Source organism: Megalops cyprinoides, chromosome 19 (genome assembly GCF_013368585.1).
Source record: "Megalops cyprinoides isolate fMegCyp1 chromosome 19, fMegCyp1.pri, whole genome shotgun sequence".
In the NCBI taxonomy this organism is placed as follows: domain Eukaryota; kingdom Metazoa; phylum Chordata; class Actinopteri; order Elopiformes; family Megalopidae; genus Megalops; species Megalops cyprinoides.
The window spans coordinates 20,575,606-20,588,743 of record NC_050601.1 but is presented as its reverse complement, the minus strand read 5'-3'; the positions used below and the strand labels follow the sequence as shown (position 1 = coordinate 20,588,743).

The following is a 13,138-nucleotide window of genomic DNA, read 5'->3' as shown; positions in this document are numbered from 1 at the left end:
ACAGAAATGCCTGCAATATTATTGTATTAATCAATCATATCAAAATGCCACAACCTACTGTATTTGGTGTTGTTTAGGTTTGATGCTTCTAATATAAACATGTTCTTGTTGTAGATTCTGCACTCTTCTCAGGATTTTTACCGTTTTGTAAGTGTAAGCCATTATTTGGATGTGCACTCCCGGTTTTCTGGAATGAGTGTGAGTACAGTCACGACTACCTCATCACTGATCTGAGTAATAATTTGCTTACAGGTTGCCCTAAGTAACATTCACTGCTCCATTCCTTAAACTAGATCCAGTTCAACTAATGTTTTCTGGCTGATACCTGAAGAAGAGTAATAATCAATAAGAGTCAGCAGCAACACACAAGACACTGCAATATATTGCCTATTTCTAAAATGGCAAAATGGCAAACAGAAGTCATGATTGAAGTCATGACTGTGAGTAAAATATGCCTGTCACCTGTCAGTTAAAATGTGCACAGTTCATTTTACAAAAACACTTTAGCAAATGTCTCTGTCCTGTCCATTACTGCATTGTGTGTCCATAAAAGCCACACATTTGTTCAAGTGTATTGTATGTAGATAGAGTGCATCAAAAACTGTTTGCAGACCACCCAGTTTAGCATGCTGCCAATTCAGGCCACAAGAGGGAGCCCAGAGCTCACTGATGTGTGTGTGTAATACTTTAAATACGCTTCAGTTGAACTTCGACTTGAGCAGAAGCTCAGCCATTCACCGTTAATGAGCAGCTCTTGTCGCTGTACTTACTTTTACATTTCAGTCTGCATGTGAGGGCACTTTTTTTTTACCAAAGAGCAGCCTGTTGGATATGATTTATCTCGCTTCTCTGGTTTCTATCAGTTCTACAAAATAGCTCTTTACCACTCTGGAGGGAATGGATTTTGTGAACGAGCTTGAAAATTAAAGAAGGGGATTGTGAGTTGGCCGAGCGCTTCCCTGCTGGTAAAGGGAACTTCGTGTGCTGGTTGAGAGGTTTGGGCAGCTCATCGCCCTCTTGCTGTTCTTTGCAGTATTTGGCGAGGGTGGGACAGTATTTAGTGAGGCGGGACACCAGAGGGGCCACATAATTGCGTGTGACACCAGAAAGGGGGGGGGCATGAATACAGAGGGTTTTTAGGACCTAGGGAAGCTGCAGTCTCACAGACAGGCATCTGCTCAGTTAATGAGCCCGGTGTTGGTTGTTGCCTTTGTTAGGCCTATCATAAAGAGAGGTATCAGCGCCTGTATGAGGAGAGAGAAGCCTGGATACTGCCTGCCTGATGTGTGCTTTGACATTGCTGCCTAGTCTGACAGGAGGTGTTCGGTTTTGGTTGTTTTTTGTAGGATAGCAAAACTTTGTTCTTTGTTTGCTTTCCTTTACCACAGAACAGGCGAAATAAATCAAACTAAATCAGATGACATGTATTTGTTATAACTCATTTTTACAATTCAGATTGTCACAAAGTGCTGACACCAAAATAAATAAATGCCTGTCGAAGTTGTGTTCTTGTCCAATCACTGCCTGGCACAGTGGCCACACTCCCCCCATCCCTGCCACACAGCACTGCAAGGCTGGAGGAGGCATTCAGCTGTAAAAGGAAAGTACTGGATTCACTAAGCTGAGCTACGCTCACAATCACAGTGCAGAATGCAACAACATTTGTTTGAATATAAAACACTTCAGACCGCCACATTTTGTGTTAAAGCGTGACTTGCACAGATGGATACACAATGACTGTATGCAAGATTGCTGCTGTCCAAGGTCCTGAAGGCTCCCCACTCTGACAGCAGCCGAAAGGAGGGAGAAGCCATGCTCTCACACCACCTGGTCAGGATAAACACACAGGGTAACGACGCCTCTCATTGTGTCAGTAGTGTCCAGGGGAGGGTTTAGAACGAAGGGAACTGAGGTTATGAATTGACACGGTACCCCAACAGAAATCCCACTGAGAACCTGAAGAAGCAGAATGTCTACGCCAGCAGAACCCGGGGAACCTGCTGGGAGCTCCGGCCTGCTGTAAACATCTCTACTGTATCAAGCACCTTCAGACATTATTTGACAGCATGCACAGAGAGACATGGAGGTGTTATTAAAACTCCAAGGAGAAGGAACCACCACTCGCTTATGATTTTATCAGAGGGCTCAGGCCCATTAGTAACTATTGATTAGTCTGGAGTTTGAGTCTAACATTGATTACCTGCTCATAGCTGATGTGGTGGATGTTTCTGTTGATAAGCAAAAAGCTCCATTAGCGCAGAAAATTGGTATATGACAAAAAGATATGAGGTTAGAATGGCTCAGGCTTAGCTGTAGACCCAGCCCCACCCTGATGATTCGGTGGGAATTGATCCGACGGTCACACTGTTGTTTGTGGCCAAAGCTCTCTCTCCTGTCCGATAAACCTCCCCATCATTACAGTGCTGAGAGGAAGAGAACAGACGGCCTCCGACCGCCTGCTGGCCCGCTGCGTGACCTGCATTTCACGGACGGGCTGTGGAAACGAGGGTGGACACGCACGCCTGAAACCCAGCCCAGCAGCACAGAAAACGATACATTTAGTTTGCATTTACATTTAACGTTTGTTCATTTGGCAGATGCCTTTATCCAAAGGGATTTACAGGTTTAGAAATTAGGTTTGTCTGTGTGGCGGACAGCACATCACCAGGTGGAATTTACACAGGGTTATTGGCCCTGACAAGAAAGGTGGGGCGTCCCCAAGGAAAACTCTGGGCGACAGGAAAGGGTTTGTTTTGTTGAGGGCGTGCCACCTTTACAGTCATACCCATACCTGGGAGGCTGTATGGGGGGGGGGTCCCTGTAGTGATGGTTTTCAGGTTCAACTCAGCTGAAAGCTCCTCGTTATAACAGGCGTATGCTGTCAGGATCTCAAGTGTCTCACTTTACCAAGGACCTTAGTAGCCTGGATTCATTCTCAGCACATCTTTCATTGACATCGCCGCCGCAGGTCTTAGCGGGCCTTGTCCTTGGCGATGGATATATTCTTCTGCAGACATTGAAGAGAGCAAGGAGCCCTGCTTCCGGCTTTATAGTCCGAACCCTGTAGCTCAACGTGTTTTGTGTCATGTCCGGTGTGCGGAGAGTGCTGACGTTTCCGTCGGCTACGCGTGCTGCTCTGACACGTAGCGGGCTGTTCTCGTCTCTGACTGGAGCTCAGAATGTTCTATATTTCCCACAATAATTGGCTATCTGTCCGTTACCATGGAAACCAGTCCAGCGATGTCCAGAGATGCGGACCCATCAGGGAGCCCTTCCTGAAGGCTGGCTACAGCAAGCTGAAAAACTCTATATAAGGTCAATAACAATGTATGGCAGGATTACCTTATTGGAAGAACCAAATTAGAGGGTATACCATACATGAAATGTTTGGGTGTAAGAGGACTCAAATCTGTATCGATCTGCACTTCAAATAGAAAACACTCCATCAATGTAAATAATGCTGCACCTGAATGTGCAGTCTCATGCTGCATCCACACGGTGGCAGTACAGGCCTGGGAAGTGCTTGGTCAGCACCATTATGCGATTTAAAAAACACATATGCAGTGAATGTACTTTGGATGTTATCTTGAAGACAGTGAATTGAAGACATGTTCTTCATTGTTTTTACACACTATGGTGAAATCTGTTGCCTGTGTTGAGTATGGAGTAAGATACTAGAGCTGTAAAAACCTTCAGTTTGTACTGCTATAATGTTTTATCCGGTGTAAATCTGCAACATGTCCTCACAGGATTTCAGAGTAGATTCCGAGACTTCGTAACACTGCTGATGGCATGTACACCTGTCGCATGCGTGTCTTGTCTGTCTGCTCTTTGAGCACTCACACTTTTGTATGTTTGTGTGGTGCTTTCAGATGCAAAGGGGTGACAGGCGCAGAGAGCGTTATCAGAGGTCCTCATACAGTGGAAAGGAGCTCTGTCTTGCCTTGTCCACGGCTGCCTGTGCTGAATGGAACATCTTAGCTGGAGGGCAGGGGCAGAATGTTGTTGCTGGGCCGTGGACACAGCGGTTCACTCTGCAGGCAGCATTGTACCATAGCGGTATGCAGCAGGGCGTGGAACCCAAAGGTTACCCGGTTTGATTCCCAAGCAGGGTACCACTGTTGCCCCCTTGGGTAAGGCACTTAGCGCAAATTGCATCCAGCTGTAAGAACGTGTCGAAAATAAGTAAACTGTAGGTCGCTCTGGATGAGAGCTAAGCTGATGTGCTGTTAATGGTGTCGTACAAGGCATTTTGAGGAGCCAGGGAGATGCGCAGAAGGTTATCTCCCTCCCGAGGTCTCTGCGCTTGCACACACGCGCTCTCCCGGCAGGAAGATGCACGCCGGTCAGCGTGTCTGTGATTGGCTCTCCCGCGCACCATGAATCTCAGTTATAGCGCGGCCCCTGGGGAGACTCCTGTCTGCAGCCCTTGATGAGGCGGAGGCTGCCTGTTAGAACGGCTCTGCTGGGAAATTAAGAGGAGGTGGGATATGAGCCCAGGGCGTGGGCGCAGCCAGACTCATAACTGCACTTTCGGCTTCCGTTCTCCCTCCTGTCTGGAGATCTGGCTCCACAGTCCACTTCATTTTTATGCGTTTTTATTTTTTATGCTTTTTTTTGTACAAAACTCCTTTGGAACAACAAATTACATGATACATTTGTCTCACAGCAAAAATGTCTGCATTTGTGCAGGAAGCAAAACAATAGCTGTTTTAGACACTAAAACATTTACATTTATTCATTTGGCAGACGCTTTTATCCAAAGCGACTTACATAGGTTACAGTTCTTTACAATGTTATCCATTTATACAGCTGGATATTTACTGAGGCAACTGTGGATTAAGTACCTTGCCCAAGGGTACAGCAGCGTCCCAGCGGGGATTGAACCGGCAACCTTTCAGCTACGAATCCTGCTCCTTAACCACTATGCTACACTGCCACCCGGTCCCAGAAAGCACCACAATGAAGTAATCACCGATTGGAGGATAGGTGTGGCTCCACCAGCATCATCTAGGCAGCTCATAGGCTGACGGGTTGAGTTGAGTTGACGGGTACCTTAGAGTAGTAGGACCTACCATCCTCTACCCTGGTGAAATGAAGTCAGTTTGCTCTGTCGCTCCCAGTGTCTGCTGATGACACGGCTGGGATCGAACCCGTGCCATAGGGCTCGGCCTGCACTCAACAGGGGTGCCAAGCCAAATGAGCATGGTGTGCTCCCATTTCCAGCATCCCGGTCCCCCTCGCTCGTCCCCCGTTGAGTTTATCCCGGGCGCGAGTCAATCCGAGTTGATCAGACCGCAGTCAAACCCTCACTGCAACACGACGCCGTGACCTTTCAGCGCGCGGATCTCTCCCCGCGTTCCGCCCCCCGCTTTGACAGCCCTTGCCGATGGGACCCGACACAGTCCCACAACAACAGCGTATCAGAGGCGAATTACCGCGCGAGCTGCGGGTGAAAGCTGTAATTAGCAGCTTTTGTGGTTCAGAAAACCTGTCAGCGCCGGAGCCACCGTCCGCAGGCCCCCTGGTGTCGGCTGTCAGAGAGAGAGCCGCTCCTCTCAGCCCGGGCCTCGGCTGTCAGAAAGAAAGCTGCTCCTCTTGTTATGAATTCCGGGCCATCTAATTGCCTCCTTTGCGGGGTCTTGTGGCAGGTCCCCATTATCCCCACCGAGCACAAAGAGCCCCCACAGTGACAGGGGACAGGACACGGTGACACAGACGAGCTGTTGCTGCAGTATTTAGTGAGATAAAAACTGCATGTGGACAATGAAAATATGCTTATGAAACACACTGGCATTCTACTATAAATAGGTCTTTTTACTCTGCAATAAAACCCTCTTTCTGTCTTTATTAACTGTGTTTGGCATAACAACGTCCTTTGTCTGTGTTGATGTGTGATTGCATCAGGCAGAAGTGTTAACCTTAGTCGACTAGAGAAGCCACAGGGTAGAGACAGTCACCTTAGTCTTTTTCTCAACTTTAAAACTGAGCTGTTGTTCCTGTCTGCGGATTCTGACCTACTATGATGCCAAAAAGGGCTCTGGTTTGCCTTTCTGCTCACTGCTACAATACAAGTCCTTCAACAATCTGGGGCATTGCTGCTCTGTCTTAAATATATATAGGCACAGGCACAGGTGGTCACTGGCTACCTTCTGTGTAGCGAGTTGGTCTGTGTGTCCCTCACTCAGCAAAACTGGTCGTTTTTATTGGCAGATTATGAAGGGCTCCATATACGTATACAGCGATGGTATTTGCAGTATTTTCTTTCTTTCTCTCACCTCCCTCCCTCCCTGTCTTTCTCCCTCTCCCTCTTTCTGTCGGGTCAGGCAGCGCTGTAGTTAGTTTGTCGGTTCCTCCAGCGGGAGCCTGACATGCGACATGTGCGTCGGTGACACTAACAAGTGAGAGCGACGGGATCGTGCCAGAGGCGCCTGCCTGCGCTCTCACCAGATGGAGGCCGTCGAGGAAACGTGCTTCAGGGGGCTGGTGGCACGGTGCCACCGTGGTAACCGGTTTACCCACCTTGGGAAAAGACGGGGCGCTGTGGTCCAGGCCGTCCAACCTTGGCGGGGGTAGTGGAAGTCCCCGTGTCTGACCTGCTAGGCGCAGGCAAGGAGGGCGACTCAGTCTGCGCAGCATGCCTTATGCTGCGCAGTTTCCCTACATGGGAAGCGATAGATGTAGGTGTTGTGCAGTTGGAGCCTTTGCCAGGCCGTGACATCACACGCTGTTGGAGTGAGTGAGAGCGTCGGTGTTTCTCGGGGTCAGGCCGTGCACCGTGCTGTGAGGCTAATGTAGCCGCTAACTAGATGTGTACTGCACAGTGGAGAGACCGCAGGGTGCCCCTCATTTCAATGGTAGATGAATGGACTTTGCTCTTGGTACCATATAAAGAAATGCAGGTTATGTCATCAGTGCCTCACATTAGCGAGCGTGCTTGTGATCCACTCTGCTGTTCCCTCTACTCAGGTAAATAAACATTATCTAATGTGTTGTTTTTTAGTTGCCTGATCAATCCTGCACTTTTTATTGGTCACAAGTTTTACACCCACTTGCTTTATGAGTCTGCTTTGGAATCATGAAACCCCCCCCCCCAAGCCTTAAGGAGAAATACTTGCTTTTATTTATTTCAGTGTTCTGTTTTTTTGTGTTTATATCACCACAGGGTCTTCATTAAGATCTTTGGAAAGAGTGAGATGTTGTGTAGCTACTACATGTGCTGTCCAGAATTTTAAAAGACAACACAAACAATACAGCAAACAAGGGACTATGAAATGGTTTTGAACATGAAGTCCATCTTTACTATTAATGATTCAAATATAATGTATAACTTTGGCCATGTTTTTGAAGCAAAACTCAAAGATCGTAAATCTCAAGCTGTCGTTGTTAGAAGTGCAATTTTTCAGCTTTATTTCCTTTCTGTGGACCGCCAAGTCTCATCTTCCCTTGTGACTCCCCTGCTAAACTCTTGCCGTGTCTCTTGAAGGTAATTATTCTCCTCAAAACACCAGTGTTTAGCTGAGCTGGGATATGTCCTCTGACTTTCTTTGTATTGTTGGCATCTCCTCATAAGTGGTGAGACTCGGCTGCCTGTGGTTTGCACTGTTATTTTTACCCATAGCATCTTTAAGTAATTGGCCCAAAGGCAAAGGCATGACTGCACTCTTTCCTCTTCAGTGTCAAACTGGAATCCCAGTGTGCCTTCACTCTTCTTCCCAGATTCTCTGGCTGACTCCATGTCTCCGAGTAACTTACACCGTTCGCTCTCTGCACCAGAGAGAGGATTTTTGTTATCCCATCTCTCGCTTCTGAAATGTGTGTGACAGCTTGCGAGATGTTTTTCGCACTGTGTCTTACAGGTTGCTGCAAGAATCTCCCATTTCAGGTCTCTGCAGCAGAAGATGCAGCTAACAGTGCCCTGTGTGGTGTGGTGATGTCTGATTTGCGCTGTGTTATGTAATGTCTTTGCTGCGTTGTGTAATGCAACATCTCACTTGAGTTCGGCAGTGATATGCCCCTGCTATGGTGCGTAATGTAATGTCTGCCCTGTGTTGCTGTGGCAGAAGGCCAAGCTGGGACCAGGGAAGAAGATGATCACCCCATCAGAGGACCGACGCTACAGCATGCCCTCCAACCATCTGGACCGCGTCCGCCTCTCTGACTTCCACTTCCTGGCTCTCCTGGGGAAGGGCAGCTTTGGAAAGGTGTGAGCCATGACCTCTGCTTAGCCCTTAGGGCCTGCAACCAATGATGTCCGAGTGCTGTGGCTAACAAATGTTATACTGTCAAAGTGCAGGGACTGTGCAAGTAGGCAGAATTAGCTGATTGTGTGATGATATATTAAGCAACGGGAAATGCAATCATGCATCCCTCTCTTGTATTATACCCTCTCAGTAAATAGGCTTTAGTTGAAGCTGGTTTGCTGCCTTTTTAAATGTATTGTTGATGTAATTGAAAAATCATTGTGTTCAAATCCTTGGTCACAATAGATTTCTAAAACTTTTCCTGGAAATTTGCTAAATGTACTGGGAAAATTCCGGTGTCCTGTCCCCGTTCCTGTGGGACGGCAGGTGATGCTGGCAGAGATGAAGTCCACGGAGGAGCTCTACGCCATCAAGATCCTGAAGAAGGACGTGGTGATCCAGGACGACGACGTGGAGTGCACCATGGTAGAGAAGAGGGTCCTGGCCCAGAGGGACAAGCCCCCGTTCCTCACGCAGCTGCACTCCTGCTTCCAGACCGTGGTGAGACACCCTGGACCGCTCACGGCCGCAGCGATCCTCTTATCGATCCTCAGGTCACGTGATCAAGTCATGTGATGTCCAAATTCTCCAGCATCTTTCATCCATTCTGCAGCTTTTTAGATCAGAAACGCTGTACCTGCTTCTTATTTTTTATACCAGGGAAAGCAAGCCTAAGTTTTAGCATGGCTCGGAAAGCACCACACATGCCAAAGTTAGAGCCGTCAGACAAGGAGGCAAATGCAAAAATAATAAGTCGTAGACCACACACTACTCTCTCAGCCACCTTTCATTATTTATACATATACTTGCACTTTAAAAACAGCGCTGTTACGGAAAGTTGCCTCATAGATGTGGAGCTCTTCAGCGGTGCAAAGCACTGAGGGGTGGAGGGGGAGACGAGCTGAGAGGGAAGCGTAGACGTCTTTTTTCGACCACAGCGAGGGCCCCATCTTTGCCTCCCTCTGCTGCTTCTGATGCCTCTCTGCTCCGAGCGCTGACAGTGTACCGAAATGCTGAGCTGCAGACGGGAGTGGGGCACTCTTTGGAAAAGCTGGCTGCAAAGCTTGATTTGCATCGCAGTCCGCAGAAGACCACTGCCTTTCAGTCTCTGGAGGACTGGGCTGTCCCACCAGGAGGCGCTGCAATGACTCGGCACTAATTACAACATCTACATGCACGCTGGCACTCTCCCGGTGACTCTGCGCTAATGACAGCATCTACATGCAGGCTGGCACTCTCTCAGTGATTCAGCGCTAATTACGAAACTTACTGGCACTGGCTCCAGCTTGATGATGTAGCACACATTACGTAATCTGCATGCACACCGACTATAGATTGTTGTCAGTGCTAGTTACGAAATCTACCTGTGTACTGACTCTAGCTTCATGACCGTGCTAGTTGCATAATCTACGAACAAGCATACTAATTGTGGTTTGAGGATGTAGCATTAATTACAAACTCTGCATGCAGTCTGCCAGCTTGAAGGACCATTGTCCTAAACCAGTCCTGACCTGTACACTGTCCTCATCTCTTTCACCTGGGCAATACTGAAAGCAGTGCACGTCCTGCGCTCTGGGCAGGCATAACACTCCAGTGTTCCCTCTCCTTTGAAGGCTCAATTCATTAATCACAAATGGAAACCATACTTATCCATTTATAAGAATGATCTTAGCATCCATCACAGATCTAAGTCTAAGTCTATTCTTGTATAATTTGTCTGGGTTTTTGTACCCCCCCCCTCCCCCCTCCAGAAGATATCATCCATTATTGAAGCACAGAAAAACTCCACAAACCTGCAGCATATCTAATTGGACCAGAGCATAACATGGCTCTGAATTATTCAGCAAATTTGGAAATCTTCCCATTGTGTCGACCGGGACGTGTGCAGAAAGAGAGGGGTGGAAGGTTTGCACTGAGGGAAAACGCGGCTCTAATGAAGACAGAGAGTCCGAATTACCCGAGCAAGGGCGGACAGAAATTTCGTTTGCTCAGAGGGATATTGTGAATCATGTTTCATTAAACTGGGATATATTGTTTTTTTACCAAAGTATAAAATGTGTAGACACTACTGAATGTTGCCACGGCGACAGAATGAAAAAGGCGTCAGGGTGGTAGGATGTGGTGAGGCTGTTTGACCTTAATCAGAAGGGGTTCTGAAGCGCTCTCGTGTCACACCTAGTAAAGATCATGTGCAGGGCTGTCTCGGTGCATCTGTGTGCTTGACTCCTCTCCTCTCCTCTCTACCCCAGGACCGCCTGTATTTCGTCATGGAGTACATCAACGGGGGAGATCTCATGTACCACATTCAGCAAGTGGGCAAGTTCAAGGAGCCACAGGCAGTGTAAGTCAGAGCAACTTCCACCCCTCCAGCACCCCCCCCCCCCCCCCCCCCCACATTCCTCCCGTTCTCTCTCTTTTCTCCCAGCATCCCCTGCACCAGTGCCCTTGCATCAGTCAGAGCGCTGACAGTTTGTTACTGAGCGCTGTCAATTAGATAACCTGGGGGAAAAGGATTGGGCGCCGTTCCACAAGGTCAGTGAGCCTGTCCTCCGCAGAGTGATGTGTGCGAGCCGGTAGCCGTGTATTTGTACGGAGAGGTGCGTTGACGTGGGACAGCGCGGCGCGCGTGCCGTGAGTGCAAACGGCACGAGCGCGGGAGACGGAGTGTTATTCACAGGGAGGAGTGGATTTTTTCTCCGATGATGTATGCGCAGGGAGTCACTGAACTCTATCGATTGGGTAGTAAACCCCTGGATTTGCAGACGTCTCCCCAGGTTTGCTCCATCGATCTCTGGCGTGCGGCGTTTAGTTCTTCCGCAAATGGCCCCTCCCGGGTTGCGGCTGCGAGGGACTCGGGAGGCCGACGTGGGTGCGTGAGAGGGTGGATTAATGCGGAGCTTCATCAATGTCAGTCATCTCAATCGGGCTGTACTGGGGTCAACAAAGAGGGTGATTATGGAGCGAGAGCGATTATACAGCAGGGTGGTCCAGGATCAGTAGGGAGGGTTAAAGAGTCAGAACTGCTATACAGTAGTGTGGTCTGAGATCAGTGAGGGGGATTATGTAGTTAGAGCTGTTATACAGCAGGTTGGACTGGGATCAGTCTGGAGGATTAAATAGTTAGAGCTGTTATACAGCAGTGTGGTCTGGGATCAGCATTTGCAGGCTGCAACAGGTGAGAGTGGTTTTAAGGAACGCGGGACAGAAGAATCTGTGGGGCACACACACAGGCAAGGACAGTCTGACAATGAGAAGGTGCCGTCATCTCCCTACCCTTTTCAAAACACTGACAAAACAACCATTCATTTCAGTAACAACACATCCCTGTCTGCTATATTTCTCCAGAGTCAGAACTGTAACGTTGTGAGTCTCGCATGCAGTTAGTGTGTGCGGTGCTGTATGTTTTCCCTGACTGACAGAGGCCCAGGCTAATGCTGCGCTCTTCATGACAGGTTCTACGCTGCGGAAATTGCTGCTGGGCTGTTTTTCCTGCACAAGAAGGGTGTCATTTACAGGTGGGTGTGCTTCTGGACCACAGACACAGACAGCATTTTCACTGGTCGAACATCCGTTACTGTAGCAACTAATGTGTTATCTTATGTTATCCTATATATGTCTTCATATGGCATCAGAAATAATGGATACGTTTATCAGTGTCTGTTTTATGATTTGCATTTTTAATATTATACTTGTTTGTTTCGTTTTTGTTGACCCTGTGTTTTTTTGAGAGTTTTGCTGATAAGTCATGTTTTGGCTTTTGCCTCACATCGTGCTTTGGCAGAAGTACATTACCTGTTAAATCAGTATATGTGCTCTTCAGCAACACCGCACTCTGCTTCTAATCCGAAATCCATTCTGTGTTCAGAGCCAGAACTAAAATTGACATGGTTTTTAAAGTGCTGAACTCACTGCCCATGTTCGTATGTAGCATTTTATTCAATGTCTCCATGGAAACTGCATGTAGCATATAATTGTAATATTCCTTCCAGAAATCTCTCTTTTAATGCAGTGTTTGTTACAGAGACAGACTCTGTTTTCCACTGAGATAAACATTCCTTGTACATTATTATGCCTTCAGCTGGCAGAGGATATGAAATGTACATTTCACCATGCATTCAGAGCCTTTAGAAGCTTTGCATGTAATGTCTGAAATACATTGATTCCATGTAGAAAAACTAAACACAAGCAAATTACTTACTGTGATCTGCTCAGAAGTTTCTTAATTCATATACACCACACACTGCCACGCCCTCTGCTCCCTGTGCCACAGACACTGTGCCCTGCCATGCCCACTGCACCCTGTGCCACAGGCAATATACCCTGCCACACTCTCAGGACATTGTCACTGATGACCCTCTCACGTGCTCTGTGTCCTGCTACAGGGACCTGAAGCTGGACAACGTCATGCTGGACTCGGAGGGCCACATCAAGATCGCCGACTTCGGCATGTGCAAGGAGAACATGTACGAGGGCATGCTGACCCGCACGTTCTGCGGGACCCCCGATTACATCGCCCCCGAGGTGAGGACAGGACGGCGTGGTACTGGTGGTGGGGGGGGATGGGGTGGGGGGGGGGGGGTACTCAGGGTCAAAGATGGGGTGGGGGTTTGAACCCCCCCACCTCCCCACCACAGGACTCTGCAGAATCCGAACCACTTCGGTCACGTCAGTCTGGGAGACTCTCGTCATTGTCGCAGCAGAGCTGAGATGTCACCCGTGCCTTATGCACGCCGGAGCCTCCAAACCCAGATCCTCACTCTGCCTTGCCTCCCCTGATGCCGAAAACCGAGGAGCCTGTCCTCTTCAAACACGCACAGGATTAGCAGTGTTTACTTTGAAACCTCACCCTGATGCACAGCGCAGATTAACTCACTGCCGAGCTTGCTTTAGCTGGT

At 48.3% G+C, this 13,138-nt stretch overlaps 1 protein-coding gene across 2 annotated transcripts in view; it reads left to right on the top strand.

Annotated features, from left to right (window-relative positions):
• Positions 1-13,138, top strand: part of si:ch73-374l24.1 (protein kinase C alpha type) — a 150,043-nt gene that overhangs the window by 114,623 nt on the left and 22,282 nt on the right. The window contains exons 9-13 of one of the 2 annotated variants that reach the window (XM_036552176.1): positions 8,067-8,204; positions 8,571-8,744; positions 10,493-10,584; positions 11,696-11,758; positions 12,626-12,764. In XM_036552176.1, coding sequence (XP_036408069.1) covers positions 8,067-8,204; positions 8,571-8,744; positions 10,493-10,584; positions 11,696-11,758; positions 12,626-12,764 — 606 coding nt within the window. Of the gene's footprint in view, positions 1-8,063; positions 8,205-8,570; positions 8,745-10,492; positions 10,585-11,695; positions 11,759-12,625; positions 12,765-13,138 lie in introns of both variants that reach the window. The other variant, XM_036552175.1, reaches the window with a different exon arrangement.